The 19,205-nt window shown below is 42.3% G+C and overlaps 1 protein-coding gene across 1 annotated transcript in view; it reads left to right on the top strand.

Moving 5' to 3' along the window:
* LOC126106643 (disheveled-associated activator of morphogenesis 1) overlaps nucleotides 1-19,205 on the top strand; it is a 440,404-nt gene that overhangs the window by 377,449 nt on the left and 43,750 nt on the right. Inside the window, exons 18-19 of the mRNA XM_049912999.1 lie at nucleotides 631-692; nucleotides 12,041-12,236. Coding sequence (XP_049768956.1) covers nucleotides 631-692; nucleotides 12,041-12,236 — 258 coding nt within the window. The remainder of the gene's footprint in view (nucleotides 1-630; nucleotides 693-12,040; nucleotides 12,237-19,205) is intronic.

The raw sequence follows: 19,205 nt of genomic DNA, 5'->3' as shown, positions 1-19,205 counted from the left end.
GAACTCGGGAGACAACTATGTAGCCATTAAAAAATTATGTGAGGAAGCTGTTCGGCATTCAGAGGCAACAGAAGTGTGGCTCGGTGAAAATCGTGTAAGTTACCGACAGGATCATGACAGAAGGCATAGCAAAGATCAGGTTAGAGCATAGTTTGCCTACTTTGCCACTCTGTTCTAGAGATGAAGGAAATGCTAAGTTTGTACACAGATGAGTAGAAATGATTATGCGTGGAACTTGGGTAAGGGACAAAAAATGAAAGAAAATTGGAGAGAAAAAAACTTAACAATGACAGGAACTGGATACGAGCTTATGGAAGGGTGTGGGAAACCACTAGAAAACAATGAAAGAGACTGAGTTGAACTAGGTTCACTGTTTACAGGAAGTGAATATTTCTTTAAGGAGAAGGATGTTATAAGATTATCAGCAAACATGTGGTTGAAGAAAGGCTAAGTTATATGATTTAGTAAGAGAACTAAACTGCAGTTGCCAGTGTTCTTTCATTTACATATTTATGTAAAACATGTGAATAGTTCATTTGTAGAAATATCTAGTAAACTGACTGTGATGCTCATGTAAGACTCTATATTTCTTGTGAGTGACAGTAATTTTTTCTTCCAATTCTGTTTCAGTTCAAAGACATTCTGAAACTGGATGAAGACCTCCCTCATGTAAGGGAAGCTGCAAAAGTGAGGTAACGTTTTACATGACATATATCTTAGTCCTTAGTTTAAACGTGAAGAAAATTGCTGAATAACCACCAACTTTTGGAGATGTGAGTTACACGCTACAATTGACATCAGAGATATCACTTTGCTGATGACACAAAGTTTACAAGATAGACCCATCTGAACAGGAAGTGACTCATCATAGGAAATCGTTGAAATGAGAGGTCACTACCCTGTTCCTTCAACATCTGTTTGTGGTATAACTTGCAGTATGCTAAAAAATGAGCCTCACAATGCAAGAGAGTGATGATCGGTGTCTGCACATTCGAATCTCATCTCAGGCTATAAAAATTTCTACTGAAATGATACAAATGGCTAATGAAAAGTGGACAATGAGTTAATTCACAAACACTCAAATAGTTCTTGGGCTTTTTAAGATGCCCAAACTATAATTAATCCATTAAGGGCTCTCAATCAATTGACATTTGCACAGAAATAATCAATATATTGGAATGATAAATGAAGACGACAAAAATACCGTGTAAGAAGTGATTGTGACACATTGGTTCTTCCAAACAACTATGACTGAAAAATGTTAGCAGGAGACCAGCCTTTTCCCAGGAATAACAAGAACAGATGATTAACTGTGATGGTGTCCACACACAATTTATGTTTCACTTTGAGTGTAATATCTGCACCCCAGAAATAAAGCAGCCACTTTTAGTGGAAATATTACAATTTTCAATGAAAAGGCAAAGATTAATTTCTCATGAAATACTCCAATTCACTGAAGCACAGTGACATCTGACACTGGGTATACATGTTGTTAAGAGACAAAACTTTGGCAAGTGGGTTTCGGCAACAAAATATGGCCACGTGCAGAGTTAGTGAGGAGGATTATACAGGGTTATTCAGAATACGACTGTGTGAAAACTGCACGATGTATAGAAAAATGGCACATGTCAGTGGGCAGAACATCTCTCATGTTATTGTGTAGTTGCAGAGCACACAACTAGTGGCAAGCATGTCAGTAATAGAACAATGCATGCATTTTGTGTCTTAAATTCTCTAGATGTGATTTAGTTGTAGCAGTTCAGTGACCATTTCATACAAAATATCAGGTAAACGCTCCAACAAATGAAACTACCTACGAGTGGTGCAACACATGAGGCTGGCTGTTTAATTGTGTGAAGTACACAGGCCAGCTGGGATCATAAGCAGCGAAGGTGAAGCATATGCGGCAATCTTTCACCAGAAATATAAGGTAACTGTGAAAACTGCAGATACCGCAGTCAGCTGTCTGTTGCATTCTGGGCAAATGTCTGCAGTTGTCACACGTCCTGACTCCTCCGGATAATGAACTTCATTATGACTTTTGCAATTACTTGCAGTGGGTACTGGAGAGACAGCTTTTGACAGAAGTTGATTTTCAGTGACAAAGCCATATTTCAAGTGCCTGGAGAGGTGAATTGTAGCGTAGATGTTTGGGGCACAGTACATTCACACGAGATTGTGAAACACATTCTCATTTCATCTAAAGTTAATGTCATTTGTAATGTGTCCTTCAAAAGTGTTTGGACCATTTTCTTTACAGAGAAAACTGTAATTGGTTCTGGATACATGGGTGTGTTGCAGCAGTGGTGTATGCCACAGTTACAGGAAGAAAGTAGAGACTTCACTTCACAACAAGATGGTGCACCACCACACTTTTTGTTGGATGTACGTGATTACCTCAATGCTATACTGCCTCAACTACAGGATCGGACGTGTGTCACATCGTAACTCTTCTCTTCTTTCCTGTCCCCCATTTTCACCTGACTTCCCTCCGTGTGATACTTTCATATGGAGCTAAGTGAAAGATCATGTGTTCCTGCCTCCAGGGCCACTTGCTTTGGAAGAGCTGCAAGGATAATTAACAGATTCACCGAAATTGAGCACGACATGTATGGCGAGAGTTTGACTGTTGTATGATATTCGTCATGTCACAAGTGGTGCCCACATTGAGGATTTATAGGTGGGTTAAAACATGTTGATAGCCTTTATCCATTGAGATGTGTGTGTATTTTCTGTATATGACACATTTTTGTGCTGTCATTTTCTGAAACACCAGAGGAACTTATGGATAACCCTGTAATTGTAGACTATATTTAATTATCGTAGAGATGACACTTCTACAGTGTACAAGGATATTTCTTAATGATTGGTAGAAAAGTGCTGTATCAATAGAGAATATCTGAAAGAATCTTTAAAGTACTGTGTAAGTTAATCATGAATTAATAAAGGGTTTTTGAATAGGAAATGCAGATTGATATTAATTGCTAATAAAAAAGGAAGGGGCCACAACGAGAGTATTACAAATTCCATTACCTGTCAAAGCCAAGTATATCAACTGTTACAATGTAAAAACTTATAATGTCGCAGCACGAGCCATTACCACATGTGAATACTGTGACGTGGATCGGTACGACTGCTCTCGAGGACGGCATACTGCTTTAGTGGAGAATAGCACCTTTGAAAAATGGAAATATATTTTGTGGCTCTGCTAATTTCCATTGCCAGCCCAGTTTGCCAAATAAAACTGAGGTTATGAAAGAATTCACACAAATCTAGATTAATGTGTAAAAATGCACCTTGTTTCACCATTTGATGGTTCTTTACTCTCACACGTGCTCTCAAGGTGCTGATACACATTTCTCTTTTCCCCCATCTGTTCAATGTCAAGGAGTGAGGTCCATTACTGGGAACTGGTGCTCCAGGCTTTCTACACTAGGGAAAGGGTGAAGATCGATCCCTAGTGCTTCCACAGGGACGCGAGTGCGTTCCTAGACCCCACTTCTGGGAGAGACTGACAAAGACCGTGCTGTATCACGGATCCTGTGGACTGATCTTCCAAGGGGACATTGTCTACTCATCGTCACCAAATTTATGGTACTTGCAGGACTTGGCCAGAAATGAAAGTAACAGAAGTGGAAGTTCCAGATGGCAAATTGTTTAGGAAAACTAGCATTTTTGGCTCTTGTTGTGAGATGCACGAGCCATTTACGTTGTTTGTATTGTAATTGTCAGACATCAGGTGGCGCAGTGGAAAGGATACAGATCAGTAATCTAAGGGTCATGGAATTGAGTTCCTATACTTACCTTTTCCTTTCTTTTTTAATTTGGTGAAATTATGTGTTACATGTTGTTTGATACCAAACTGTGTGATAAGAGAGAACATTTACGAATCTGCATCAGGTTTGTTTATCTATAGTAACTTTAAAACAACCATGTAATTGTAGACATGCAGTGTTTGTAACATGTGCAAGACACCGATAAAATTACTACTTTCCCTGTTTTTAAGGTGAATATCACCCCAGCAGTGTAAATTGTCAACTATAAAATAATAAAAGTACCTCATTTTATATAGAAAATTCTCGTGAATGCCATAAATCCCTTCCCTGAAATTTATTTGCAAACCCAAATTTTCCTTTGCCTTTTTTTTCCTGCCTTTTATGGTAGTATTAATAAATGAAATATATTGAGCATTATTTCGGTTTATCTGCAGTGTAAGTTACGTAAAAATCGACAATAATAATAATAATAATAATACGTTTCTGTATAGGAACATGACCCTGAACACTAGGATTACCATTCTGCACTCTTACTGCTGCACCAATTGCTGCCTGGCTCATACCTTTTCCAACATACACCAGAAATGCTAGTTTTTCTAAACGCTTGGCCATAGGGAGCTCCCGCTTCTATCAGTTTCATTTCTGACCGAGCCCTCCATATACCATAAATTTAGAAGAAATCAATGATAATGAGTAGGCATGGATCTTTGCCCTGGTGTGGACAGTGGTGGACAGTGTATGGTGTACAAGTGTTTAAAAATCAACTTCGCCATTGCAACAGACCAACAATTGTTGTTGTTATTGTTGTTGGTGTTGGTGGTGGTGGTGGTTGGTTGGTTGGTTGGTTGGTTGGTTGGTTTAAAGGCAGGAGAAGGGACAAAACTATGAGGTCATCGGTCCCTTGTTCCTAATAAAACAATGCCACAAGTGTGAGAATAAAGCAGACGAAACATATAATACAAAACAGAAAGAAAGGAGAAGCCACAAGAACGAAGGGAAAGCAACGAATACGAAAAGAAACAAAAGAGGACAACAAAACAACAGACACGCTAGAAACAGAAAAGAGTAAAACATGAAAGCAGATTATAGCGGCTGGCCAACACATTAAAACCTCCACCCCAAAAGCACTGGGGTGGAAGACAGAGAGGGACAAAGGACATGTGCTGAAATCTACATAGAAATATAAAACCCACTCTCAAGGATAAAACATAAAACTGAAGCTGCTGTGGAGGCATTGTCACCCAACACTGAAGGCAGGGTGCTGGGAAAGTTAAAAGTCTGCCACCACAGAGCTGCTAAAAGTGGGCAGTCCAGCAAGAGATGGACAACTGTCATTTGGGAGCCACAGCGACACTGAGGTGGGTCCTCGCGATGGAGTAGGTAACCATGCGTTAGCCACATATGGCCAATGCGGAGCCAGCAAAGGACAACTGATTCCCTGCGAGAGGCCTGCGTGCAAGACTTCCACACATTCATAGTCTCCTTAATGACAGTTTGTTGTGTGTGCTGTTATGCCATTCTGTCCCCCAAAGCTGGAAAACCCTGTGGTGTAAGACAGAACACAGGTCAGCTTTGGAGATGCCTATCTCCAGAACCGGTTTCCGCGTCGCCTGTTTGGCCAGCCTCTCGGAAAGTTTGTTGCCGGGGATTCCGACGTGTTCTGGGGTCCACACAAACACCACGGAACGGCAGGACTCTTCCAAGGCATAGATGGACTCCTGAATGGACACTACATTGGGTGACGAGGGTAGCACTGGCCGACAGCTTGTGGGCTGCTCATTGAGTCAGTACACAGGAGAAATGACTCGCCAGGGCATGAGCGGATGTATTCAAGAGCACGAGATATAGCCGCCAGCTCTGCAGTGAAAACACTGCAGCCAACTGGCAAGGAGTGCTGCTCAATATGTCCTCCATGAACATATGTGAAGCCAACATGACCATCAGCCATTGAGCCGTTGGTGTAAACCGCTTCACAGCCTCACAACACGTCACGAATTGAGAGGAAGGAACAGCAGAGAGTGAGGTTAACAGAGTCCTTAGGGCCATGAGAAAGGTCCAGATGAAGCTGAGGCTGAGGCGTACATCATGGAGGCGTACGTGAACGGACCGCAAGTAGAGCTGGTAAAGGGAAGGACTCCAGTCTGGAGAGAACGGACCACATGCAAACTTCAATTGTTAGCCCCAATCTGGGCCGCCAATGCGGGAGATGGACTGCCGCAGGTGGGAAAAGTAGATGGTAATGGATGCTCAGGGGAACTATGAATGTGTGCTGCGTAACTGGCGAGCAATTGTGCACGTCTCATCTGCAGTGGAGGGACCACCAGCCTCCACCAGTACGCTGGTCACCAGACTCATCCTAAAAGCTCCTGATGCCAATCGAACCCCACAGTGGTGCACAGGAGCGAGTAAATGCAATGCTGCAGGGGCTGCCGAACCATAAACCACACTCCCATAGTCTATTTGGGATTGGACAAGGGCTCTGTAGAGCTGCAGCAGTGTAGAACGATCTGCACCCCAATTGGTGTTGCTCAAGCAACAGAGGGAATTGAGGTGCTGCCAGCACTTCTGCTTAAGATGACGAAGATGAGGGAGCCAAATCAATCGAGCATCGAAAACTAGTCCTATATTTGATATGTCTGCACTGAGTGGATCGTCATTAAGGTAAAGTGCGGGTTCCGGATGAACGGTATGATGTCGACAGAACTGCACCACACGACTTTGCAGCTGAAAACTGGAAGCCGTGGGCTAGAGCCCACGACTGTTCCTTGTGGATGGCTCCATGGAGGTGCCGCTCAGCAACAACAGTACTGGAGCAGCAGTACGAAATGCATAAGTCGTCTGCATACAGAGAAGGTGAGACGGAGGGCCCGACTGCTGCTGCTAGACCATTAATGGCCTCTAAAAATACACACACACTCAATACAGAGCCCTGGGGTACTCCATTCTCCTGGATATGGATAGAATTATGGGAGTCACCAACTTGGACACGTAAAGTACAGAGCGACAGGACGTTTTGGATAAAAAAAATCGGGAGTTGTCCCCAGAGACCCCACTCATACGATGTGGCGAGGATATGATGTTGCCAAGTCATGTCGTATGCTTTATGTAAATCAAAAAAGACGGCAATCAGGTGTTGCTGTCTGGAAAAGTCTGTTCGGATGGCAGACTCAATGGACACCAGATTATTAGTGGTAGAGCAACCCTGGCAGAAGCTGCCGTGACATGGAGCCAGCAGACCACGTGACTCAACCCAACCGCTGACACACTATACATTCCAGCAGCTTGCAAAGAACATTGGTGAGGCTGATGGGCCAATAGCTATCCACATCAAGCAGGTTTTTACCTGGTTTGTGCATCGGAATGATGGTGCTCTCCTGCCATTGTGGTGGAAAGACTCCATTGCACCAGAGCTGGTTGAAGATGACGAGAAGATGTCGCTTGTAGTCAGATCTGTAGTCACATCTGGCTGTGGATGCGATCAGGCCCTGGAGCTGTGTCGGGGCAATGTGAAAGGGCACTGAGGAGCTCCCATTCTGTAAAAGGGGCATTATAGGATTCACTGAAGTGTGTAGTGAATGAGAGGACGTTCCCTTCCAGCAGCCGTTTGAGTGTGTGGCAGCCGTTTGAGTGTGTGGCAGCCGTTTGAGTGTGTGAAAGGCTTGGGGGTAATTCTCTGACACAGAGGCTTGAGCAAAGTGCTCAGCAAAGGGCTCGGCAATCGTGTTTGTGTTGGTACATAACTCGCCATTTTTGGCAACACCGGGGATAGCTGTTGGGGCCTGGTACCCGAAAAGATGTTTGCCCAGATTTGGGAAAGTGACGTGTGGCACCCAATGGTCGAGCCGTATCTCTCCCAATACTCCTCCTTCCGTTGTTTGATAAGGTAGCGAATACAGGCACAGAGCCGTTTAAAGGCTATGAGGTGCTCCAGGGAAGGGTGCCGCTTATGCTGCTGTAGAGCTCACCAGCGCTCCTTAATTGCTTCAGCGACTTCTGGCGACCACCAAGGGACTGCCTTATGCCTTAGGCACCCTAAAGAGAGAGGGATAGCATTTTCTCCATCAGAAACAACTGTGCTAGTCACTTGCTCAACCATCACATCGATGTTACCGTGTGGGGGAGATTCAGTGGTGACAGCAGAGGTGAAAGCTCCCCAGTCTGCCTTGTTTAAAGCTTATCTGGGCAGACGTCCATGTACCTGACGCTGGGGCAGCGACACGAAGATGGCGAAGTGGTCACTACCATGCAGGTCGTCATGTGCTCTCCAGTGGATAGGTGGGAGAAGTTCTGGGCTGCAAATTGATAACTCAGTGGCCGAGTAACTACAATGAGCCACACTGAAATGTGTGGCGGCCCCAGTATTTAAGAGGCATAAGTCAAATTGCTACTAAAGTTTCAACATCTCTGCCTCGGCCAGGAAGTATGGTACCACCCCACAAGGGGTTATGGGCATTAAAATCTCCCAGAAGTAGGAATGGTTCAGGGAGTTGATCAACCAGTGCAGCTAATACATTCAGGGGTACTGCACCACCTGAAGAAAGATATATATTGCAGACAGTTATTTCCTGCGTCATCCTTATTCTGACAAACACAGCTTCAAGAGGAGTTTGAAGAGGCATATATTCACTACAAACTGAGTTTAGGACATAAACGCAAACTCCACCTGACACTCGATTATAGTCGCTACAGTTCCAATATTATCCCTTACAGCCATAGAGGGCAGGGATCCGCATTGCTGGGAACCAGGTTTCCTGGAGGGCAATACAGATGGCAGGTGTAAAGCTTAACAGTTGCTGTAGCTCAGCCAGGCGGTGGAAAAAACCGCCGCAATACCACTGGAGGACGACATTGTGAGGCTAGGAATGCATGGAATATTCAATGAGGCAGTTTACACCTCAGAGTCACCTGCTGCCACTGATTTATTGCCTGAGCAGTCTATATCCCTTGTGTCTGAGGGTCTGGCGAGATCTAGGTCCTCAGCGGATGCCAAGATCTCCACCTCATCTTCAGCCGCAGAGATTGTAGGTAGCGGTGGTGTGGGTGCCACTGCAATTTCCTTGGTCTTAGAGGTTTTCTTTTTGGATTTCTCTCGCTGCTCCTTGCGTTTCCCTGGCAGGGAGGACTTCACTGGCTCAGTCTCTGGGACTGAGGATGAGTGTGAACCCTGCGACCAGCTGCTTTTTGGTGGCGTAAGACAATCTCATATGCACAGGATGCAGGTGTTCAAATTTTGTCTTAGCCTCAGTGTAGATCAGTCTGTCCAGGGTCTTGTACTCCATTATTTTCCTTTCTTTCTGGTGAATCCTGCAGTCTGGCGAGCAAGGTGAATGGTGCTCTCCGCAGTTGACATGGATGGGAGGTGGGGCACATGGAGTATTGGGATGTGATGGGCATCCGCAATCTCAGCATGTGGCGCTGGAAGTACAATGAGAAGACATATGGCCGAACTTCCAGCGCTTAAAGCACCGCATCGGGGGAGGGATATAGGGCTCTACATCACACTGGTAGACCATCACCTTGACCTTCTCGGGCAATGTATCACTCTCCAAGGCCAAGATGAAGACACCAGTGCCAAACTGATTATCCTTCGGACCCCGGTGGACACACTGGAAAAATGTGCAATTCCCTGCTCTAAATTGGTGCGCAGCTCATCGTCGGACTGCAAAAGAAGGTCTCTGTGAAATATGATACCCTGGACAGTATTTAAGCTCTTATGGGGCATGATGGTTACAGAAACATCCCCAGCTTGTTAAAAGTGATTAACTCCTGTGACTGGGCAGAGGATGCTGTTTTGATCAAGACTGACCCAGATCTCATTTTGGACAAGGCCCCCCCCCCCCCCCCCAAACTTGTCCTCTAAATGCGCAACAAAAAACTGAGGCTTTATTGTCATGATAGGTTCCCCATCAGCTCTCGAACATACAATGTACTGGGGCGAATAAGATCTGCTGCCATTCTTAGCCTGATGTTCCTCCCATGTTGTGGCCAAGGAGGTCGCACTTCTGTGTGTTGAATTGAGCTCATGATCACTTAGAGACTGTTGGTGTTTTACCACCAGCAAGAGATGATGGACTGTGCTTCATCGCATGTCATCCACCCTGATGTCACCCACTCCGACCAGGTGCCCTCCCCACGGGTGCCACCCAGCCATAGCAAAGGCCACCTGGCAGAATGGCTATTGCCGGGAGTCCCGATGCCCCAGGGGGATGGGCATCTACCGCTTGGCATACGTGAGGAGTTAATGGTGCAGCCATCAGCAGAGTGATCCCTGTGTGGTCAGGGGGCTACAACCAACAGGGTACATGGCGGCCCCACCACAACAGACCGACTACCGTGCTGGACATCAGGTGCAAAGACGCCCATGGTCATCGTCAACGCAGAAATCAACACTGCATTGTGCATGGTGAAAAACGCATCCAGGAAGGTGTCCTCGCCCAAGAGATGGAGAATGGGCAGGACTGCAATGCGACGCGACGACAAGAAAGTGGGGTAAAGATCTCAATGCATGATGGATACAGTGCACCTTGTAAGGCACCCTTCCCCAATTGGCTCACTCTTCGGGAAAATTTTGAAGAATGGAGTTCAAACCTTACAGGGGACCATCACATGAAGGCCGAAAGGTGTGAAATTCCTTTTAGTCGCCTCTTACGGTAGGCAGGAATACCTTGGGCCCGCAGGGGGGGTGGGGGTTTACACATTGATAGCAACTGACTGAAGTATCAAAAGGATAACATCTTTTGTCATCAATCTAAAGAATGTCAAGAATAATTTCAAAACATCCAATGAAAAAGACTTCAGTCTGAAATGGCACCATTTGTTCAATGGAGTTAAGTGCAGTGTGAGGTAGCAATGTGTAATAACAGGCATTTCTTTCAGATACTAGAAGAAATCTAACCAGTGACCCTAAAGTTACTTAATATCAGACAAGAAAAACTTTGAGAGAGCTTGCAAAATAAGAAGCACCATTAGGAGATGGACAATTACTGGCCTCCTGTTCTGAAAAATCAGTCATATTTTGTTGTTGATTCATTCCATTGAGGAGGAGGAGGACCCTTAGAGAGGTGGAGTGAGTCAAAAATATAAGTGAACAAATAGAAGCAACTCTTAGAAATTTAGTCTGCACCCTGTGTTAACAATAAACTTATCACTGTACTGCTTAATATTACATGTGCCTATGCCGGTTAAATTTAACTTAGTATATTAAAAGGAGAATCTCTGCATTGAAAAAGCCACTACTTCCATTAGATAGTTACTGTTTATCTTCTATTGGTAGCTCAACATTTACTTGAATGTATTGGCATTTTGCTAAGAAAATAATAACCAACGTATGTGACAGTAGAGGCCTATTTACATAGCTCAATTACTCCTCTTACGGCTTTGCAACGAATGCTGCTACTTGCCGTAAAACTAGTAGAAAATATCAGTCTTATAATCTAGATATTAATTAATTTGCAGAAGTGGTTAATCAGGTATGTGTTATATTTTCTTGTGAATTTGTAGAGGTTTTCTTAGTTTCTTGGTTTGTAATAGAGGGCAGCATGTTGAATTCTTTTATACCAGAGAACATAACTTCACTCTGAATGTTAGACTATGAGGCAAAGTACACGTGAAATTATTTTTCAGAATGAGATGTTTACTGTCCCACAATATACAAAATTAAATCAGTGCTGTATTCTATAGGAGACCAGTTAGTGTTACATTATTCTAAATTATAGTTTTAGGGTATTTTGGTGTCATACAATCTAACTGTAATACATTATTTAATATCATACATTACACGAGTATTAACGATTCAAATAAACTTTTTGTAGCTTTACATATTTCAGATCCTTTTGCTGCATCCAAATCAAGAATTACTCTGATGAGTAATTGCACTTTCAGGTTAGCTTTCTGACATATTCCTCTTCAGCAAACTACACACTACTTATTTATATTTTTACCTTACATTTTGTTACAAATCTTCATTCTCATACACTGTGGAGTCAGAGGAAACAGCTGTTGACAATGAGTAGGAAGCATGAAGATATGTTTAATCCTAATACTGTGGACCTTGTCCTGTGACTGTGCAGTCACCGTTCACTTTAAAGTGGTTTTTATTATCAGCAACAAAACAAAAACCGAAGAGTAAATGTACTAGGAATTTATGAAGTTCAGTTATTTATGATGATGATGATGATGATGAGAACTGTTTATTTTGCATAAATAATAAAACTGAAACAAAGATATCAGAAAAATGAAGTTAACCAGTTGTGACCATTGCACAGTATGGGGGAACTCGAGAAGGACATGTCGGCGCTGAGGGGAGGCCTGAAGGAGGTGGAGCGGGAGATCGAGTTTCACCGATCGCAGGCATCTGTGGTGCCAGGAGACCGCTTCCTGCCCGTCATGAGGGAGTTCCTGTCCTCTGCCACCTGCCGCTTCTCGGAACTCGAGGACCTCTTCCAGGATATGAAGACACGGGTTTGTCATTTTCCTCACTATCCTGTTATTAGTGGCTGATAAATGATAACCAGCCAGCACGAAATGTGTGGGGTTCGAGAAGGTGTGCCAGCCCTGATCGAATCCAATCTGGTCGACTACTGATGAAAGGCCAGTGTGCAGGCCAGCCTGGATGTGGTTTTTAGGTGATGTCCCACAACCGACTAGGTTAATAGTGGGCTGGTACTTACGTCCTGCCTCAGTTACAATATCTGTAAACATATAAAAATGTTTGCACTCTTTCACATCAATAAAACTAGGTGTGGACAGTTGTGATACACAAATTCCGTCATTGGGGAGGGGGGGGGGGGGGGGGGGGGTAAAGAGATGGCAATAGGAAGGCCATCCAGCCATCCTCCTCTATCATTAACAATGCCAATTCCAATAATTAGCATGCCGACTTCATGTGGACGTAGGATAAAAACAAAAGAAAAAGAAGAAGATTCACCCGACAAGTGATAACTTGAAGTTTCTTTCTTTAATTCCAGTCTATAATCACAACCAAACTGTTGTCATACTTTCCAGAATGATATTTTCATTCTGCAGCGGAGTGTGTGCTGATGTAAAACTTTCTGGCAGATTAAAACTGTGTCCCGGACTGAGACTCGCACTCGGGACCTTTGCCTTTCGCGGGCAAGTGCTCTACCGACTGAGCTACCAAAGCACGACTTACGCCCCGTCCTCACAGCTCTACATTTGCCAGTACCTCATATCCTACCTTCCAAACTTTACATAAGCTCTGCTGCGAAACTTGCAGAACTAGCACTCCTGAAAGAAAGGATATTGCAGAGACAGAGCTGTGAAGATTCGGCGTGAGTGATGCTTGGGTAGCTGAGATGGTAGAGCACTTTGCCCGCGAAAGGAAAAGGTCCCGAGTTCGAGTCTCGGTCCGGCACACAGTTTCGATCTGCCAGGAAGTTTCACATCAGCACACAATCTGCTGCAGAGTGAAAATCTCATTCTGGAAACATCCCCCAGACTGTGGCTCAGTCATGTCTCTGCAATATCCTTTCTTTCAGGAGTGCTAGTTCTGCAAGGTTCGCAGGAGAGCTTCTGTAGAGTTTGGAGGGTAGGGGACGAGGTACTGATTTATAAAGCATGCTGTGGAAGCGTAACTGTGAAACAGCCTGTAGCTGCTTCTCGTGGCACAGTGGGATAGAATGATTGGGGACTTGCCCATTTGCTCTTCAGCTTGCAGATGCACTAAGGAGGGAAGTGCTTGACCCCATTGTGGTGACTTTCCTTCCATCATGCTTCTATCCCCCAGCCCGTTACCATCCCAGAGTACAATTTACCACTTATGGCTATAATGCACTCAGGGCCGTATTTAGATTGTGTGATGCCCCTATGGAGTAATTTATTTTATGTTCCCCTTACCTAAACTTCACCACTGATATTTGTTTATGGACTACAAACACTAAAGCTGTGTAATCATTAACTTCAATTCTAAAGTGTACTGAACTATTTAAATATGTAACACAAAGCACACGTGAAAGTTAAATACTAAAAAATAATAAAATAACCACTACATAAACATCAAACTTGGACACAATATATGGTATAAATACAAAGAAAACATTATAGCTTAATACCCTATACCAAAATTATTTCAGTTAAATGTGAAATTTAGTCAAGTCCCAAATACATGATATAACACTATGCATTTAACCTTCTCCAAAATATAGCAAATTTAAAGAAATGACTTCCTCCTTACTTTTGTACTTGCAAATTCATTTCATCCTGAAAATCCAGACTGACTGACATGTCTGTGGCTAGTACTCCAAGTCATTCTTGACTTTCTGTCATCTGTAGATAATTCTCAATCAGTGTTAAAACAGAAAAGGACATTTCAGTTGAACATTTTGTTGCTGGAGTACAGTTGTAAATCCTGAGTGCTGTGTACACATTTGGATAGACATTTTTGTTTTTTAAAGCAGCACTGCACAGAGATATGAAAGACGACAATTCATCACGATCATCTTTCAGACAACAGAAAGCTTCTGAAATGTATACATTCTGCACCGAAGTTGTTCTCTACATCAGAAATACAGATGGCTCTAAGTTTCTGCGGCATCATAAATTTGAATGGCTTCTAGTTCGTTGATACTTGAGAGAAATGAAAATCTGAAGTTACATTCTCTGTAAACATTAACTCTGCTCTGTAACTCATCCTGAAGAATTTATATAAACATAGAATACAATATTTTCATTCTTCTCCAGATCTCAACCCAGTCTGATCCTGTTTCTTCTTCAGGACATTTGTGTTCCTATTCTGAGTCAGATGGTTCATCAAAGAATTTCTTTCATTTAATTTTCTGTTTATTTTTTGCATTCTCAGTAGCTGAAAGAAATGGAACTGATCCCGTATTCCTGATCACAGCAAGTTTCTTTCGAGCTGAATCCTTGAGAATTGAAAAGATGTATGAAGCTCGGCTGTTAACATTACAAGAGTGTCATCTATACATGTAGTAATTTCTACATCCTCAGCTTGCAGTTTTTCATTGCTTTGCTACACCCTTGCAGAATGCAACAAAACACTGTCACGAAAGCTACTTCAGTACTACTTTCTACGATGACCTTCAGCTTCACATCCAACACTACCACTCCTCACTTTCTGAAATTTTTCTTAATGCAGAAAACACAGCTTTCCAATCTACATTCAAACGTCCTCACAAGCATGCCATCATGTTGTAGACAGCGACTTCAGTGTCATACTCGCAGAATCAAAAAATGTTTCGAAAACATTTCATCTGCCAGTAGAATGTACGAAGAAGTTGTGTAACCCTTGAATTAACTACAAAAACCGTATTGCAGCTGAGCAGCATTGTGCAGCTCATGACCCAGCCAGATTCAGTGAGTGAGCCAAACGTGAAATGAAGAAAATTTGATTATTTCGGTCCTTGAATCTTGCTTGCAAGTTTGCACCAGTCATATTGGCTATGTTACCATATGACTATCCTTTACAGTTATCAAAGTTCAGTCCATGTGGTTCTAAAGCATTCAAAACTGCTTCAAAAAGCTTCTCTAGTGTGACCTGCATTTTTTTCCTTAAAATAAATAAATAAATAAATAAATAAAGGACAGGAATCTTTCAGTTAAGAGCCCATCGTCATTTACCTATCTAAATATTATACCTAACTGATCATTTTGGAATATATCAGATGTAGAATCTATAAGACTGAAAAAAAATTTACAAGAAATAACATCAGTACATACTTTTTTGGTCACTGACCTCCCCATTAGACATGTTAAATCTTCATAACTTGCTGGTGAAAAGTATGAAGTAAATTCTGTTCCAGGGTTACCAAATCATGCTATATGGTCAGCCAAAAAAGAATCATGCTTCACATTTAATTCCAGACACACCATGAAATTTCCATTTTTCTCACAGGCAAATGAACACCTCTGTCTCCATGAAATGCTACACCCTTAGAAGCTAGCTTCTCAACTACAGAAACAACTTTTTTTAGTATATTCCTCCAACATGTAACTTCATATTCATGCTGGGTGAGCAACAGTTTGTCAGTTCTATTCATCTAGTTTCCTCACTTTCTTCCAACATTAATAAGTAGTCTCTGTGAGAGGTAGAACTTTCTCATTCAGCTATTCATATTCCAACATAGCTCCAGTCACTGAAACCAGATGTTGCAAACTCAGGTGCTCATCAAATAATTCATAACACGCACAGAACAATGATCCGTGCCTAGGAGAATATAGCAGATATTCATGATTAATGACTTCCCCATTCACGAAAACCCTTTTCAACTATCTTTTGCTCCAGCATTGCCGAGATCCTTCGGCGTATCGCCACGAGGACATAGAAAAATTAGCATTTTTGTTTTTATTAAAACCATTTTTAACCAAATAATCCAATGTCTGGTCATTGTTTTCCCAATTGGTCATTACTTGGCATGGGAAACTTCCTCTGCTTTATAGCATGCAGGCTCTTGACATCCTTATGGAACTCGGAAACCTTGAACTTCTGCACTCTGTTTACGATTTAGAACTTTTAAGTTTATCTGCACTTACAGAGCTACACTGTTCATTGTTACTGTTTTGAACCAAAACTTCACCTGAACGTTCAGAGCCACACGGTTCACTTTCATTTTTACCACTAATATATGAGTCCAGTCGCTAAGTTTTCTGTTGAAGTTTACAATCCCTCTGTCCTTTTTCTTCAGCTTTCTTTTGATATGCAGCACCACTTAACCTAGATCATCTATCCATACCACTACTGTGAATTGCAGGAAAAAAAAATCAGTGATATAGAGTGTTGGAAACTGAACATACACATGACTGCCGACTATCCAACCTAATGTGGCGGAAGGTCAAGCTGGACAACAACAAAACTGGAAAGGCCGGAGTTTTATAAATTGTCTCGTCTGACCCCAGCAGTACCATTAAATACACCTATTTTTCAAACTGAATCCCAATTTTATTATCATTTGCTGATTTCAGTAATCACTACAAGTTTTTTTTCATTTATCACCTATTTCAGATTTTTTAATTACAACACAAAGGACTGAACAAAATAACAGTTTAGCAATACAAGCACTTTGGGTGTCTGCTATGCAGATGAAGAAGTATCATTTTTTTGAAGAGTGGTTCCCGCAATTTATTTAATATTATGACTCCAGATGTGTTAGAAGAACATAGACTGCATAAAATATTTTGAAAGACCACATACCACTATAGCCGATGCCCTGGTGAAGTAGAGCACATACAACAAATTAATCCCCACTTTATTATGGAGAAGTATTATTACGATATTAATGAAGTAGATCGGATAGCCTAATGCCAGATGGTCATGAGTCATATAGTCGAGAGTCCACTGTACTTTGGTTGTATCAAATACAACAGAACCAACTTCACTGCAACCAGTTAGTAATTGAATTATATACCTTAATTTTAAGTTTATAACTGTTTGAAATGGTGTGTTGCATATGATGGAAACATAACCACGAATGGATGCAGAACTGAAAAACACACTACCCACACGATTACGTGGACAGTAAGGCAGTGTCACACAGAGAGCAGGCTGCGTGTGCGCTCAGAACACCCTGCACCCTGAGGCCGGCTGTGGTCAAACATTGCGCAGTCAGGTAATAGCGATCCAGTTGTCGGATAGCGCTCGTTCTGAATGTGTCAATCTCTTAAAAAGACTACGTCAGATGCATTTTTAAATTAGCTCACACCTCTCTCCTGTTACTGTCTCTGGCGTACTGATAATTTGTGACTGCAACTACATCTTCATTTATTTATTTTCGTTTTGGCTTTTTCGCCAGACTAACTGACATTATGGAATCAATATGATTCTTCCTCTAGATCCCCATCGTCAGGAAATAGTTCCTCTGACTCTACAACATTTTATGATGTACGATGTGGTGACACTGTGTCAGGTAGAAACTACAAATGACCTGCCCTTGGCAATTTCTGTCACTTCTTGGATGAATCTTTCTCTCCGTTTATGCATTTTAGGTATTTGCTGCAAGTCTCTCATAGATTCTTCAATTTTGCTTGAACAGTCTCATCTTTCAGTCAAGCCTTATGCAAATTCTTTTATTTCACAGGATGCATTTTGTTGCACATATTTGGTCACTGCTGATTCATACCACACCACCACTTTTTAATTCCACATTGGAAGGCCAACCGTCTCTAGCTTAGTCAAATACGTGTCAAGAAGTCTACAACGTTTTACAACCACTGTTTTTACCTGAACCAGCAGAATAAATCTGGAAGAAAACTGAGACGGGATTGATGGAACTATGGCAATTTCCTAACTGCACTGGCATGTTAGAATGAAGTGTTCTAAAAAAAACAGTAGCTTACAATATTTTTGTTACAAAAACTTCTTTCAGTTGTCCTGCACAGAGTTATTGATCATAATGACCACTCTGTGGTTATCGATGTGGGCAGCTATGACAGACACTGTGATAGAACAAGTTTTCAAAACTCGTGCATTTTTCCACAAATTCATACGAGGAAAAGGTATTGGCTTCCAAAACCATTCCCGGGCACAAACGTGCCCACCCCTCACATTCTGACAATTGATGAAGGGTTTAATTTAGCTATCTGATGACCCCTTTCCCCAAATCAGCAGCTCTGGAAGAGGCTTCAAAAGCAGTTTTCAGTAAACAAATATGCAGGGGTCACTGTGTGGTGGACACCTTCAGTATGCCTGTACAAGAGCGAGCTGTCTTTTTAAGACCTATAGACTTAGAATCGATACTGCAGAAGCTGTTGTCAAAGTGGCAAACTTGTAGCTTAAATTGTGCTACGACACCACTAGTTTGTACAAGCACACTGTTATTTCAACTAAACCATATTGTTCACTCCAATATCCAACTGGTGCTAGATCACTTATTTATAAACAAATGGAAAAAAAGCAACCTGTTTTATATACACTCACATCAGTTTTCTATCTCGTTGCCTCCTTTTCCATCACAATTTTATAATCACAGTATCGTATATCGAGCAAAAATACATTTGTGTGCACCAACTCAATCAGTCTTGCTGTTTCTGCCAACATCTTTCACACACTTGTCCGCTACGAACTTTATAGAAAATCACAACCTGCCAGCTGCACGCCACAGACAAGGGTCGTCTAGCACGGGTGCCCGCCTCCTGTCTGACCAGGACGATGCTGTAGCATGCAGCATGGGCACGATGGCAGGTGCCCATGCAGGTTGTGCACTCCCTGTTTGACAGCCTTAATATGCTCGTACATGTAAGACATTATACAGATGGACTAGTAGTAAAATCTGAGTTTATGATGGCTACAAAAATTTGTCACCATATTGCAAATAAATAATTGAATGCCTCAATCTTGATGCAATGAACATTAAAATAATACTTAAAAACTTTTTTTAAATGGCAACATTTTGCCGCCCTGTGAAGCTGCACGTGTTGTACCTGCCTAAATATGGCCCTGAGTGCACTTAGTTAAGAACA

Source organism: Schistocerca cancellata, chromosome 10 (assembly GCF_023864275.1).
Source record: "Schistocerca cancellata isolate TAMUIC-IGC-003103 chromosome 10, iqSchCanc2.1, whole genome shotgun sequence".
Taxonomy (NCBI): Eukaryota; Metazoa; Arthropoda; class Insecta; order Orthoptera; family Acrididae; genus Schistocerca; species Schistocerca cancellata.
This window is presented reverse-complemented; position numbering and strand designations above follow the sequence as displayed.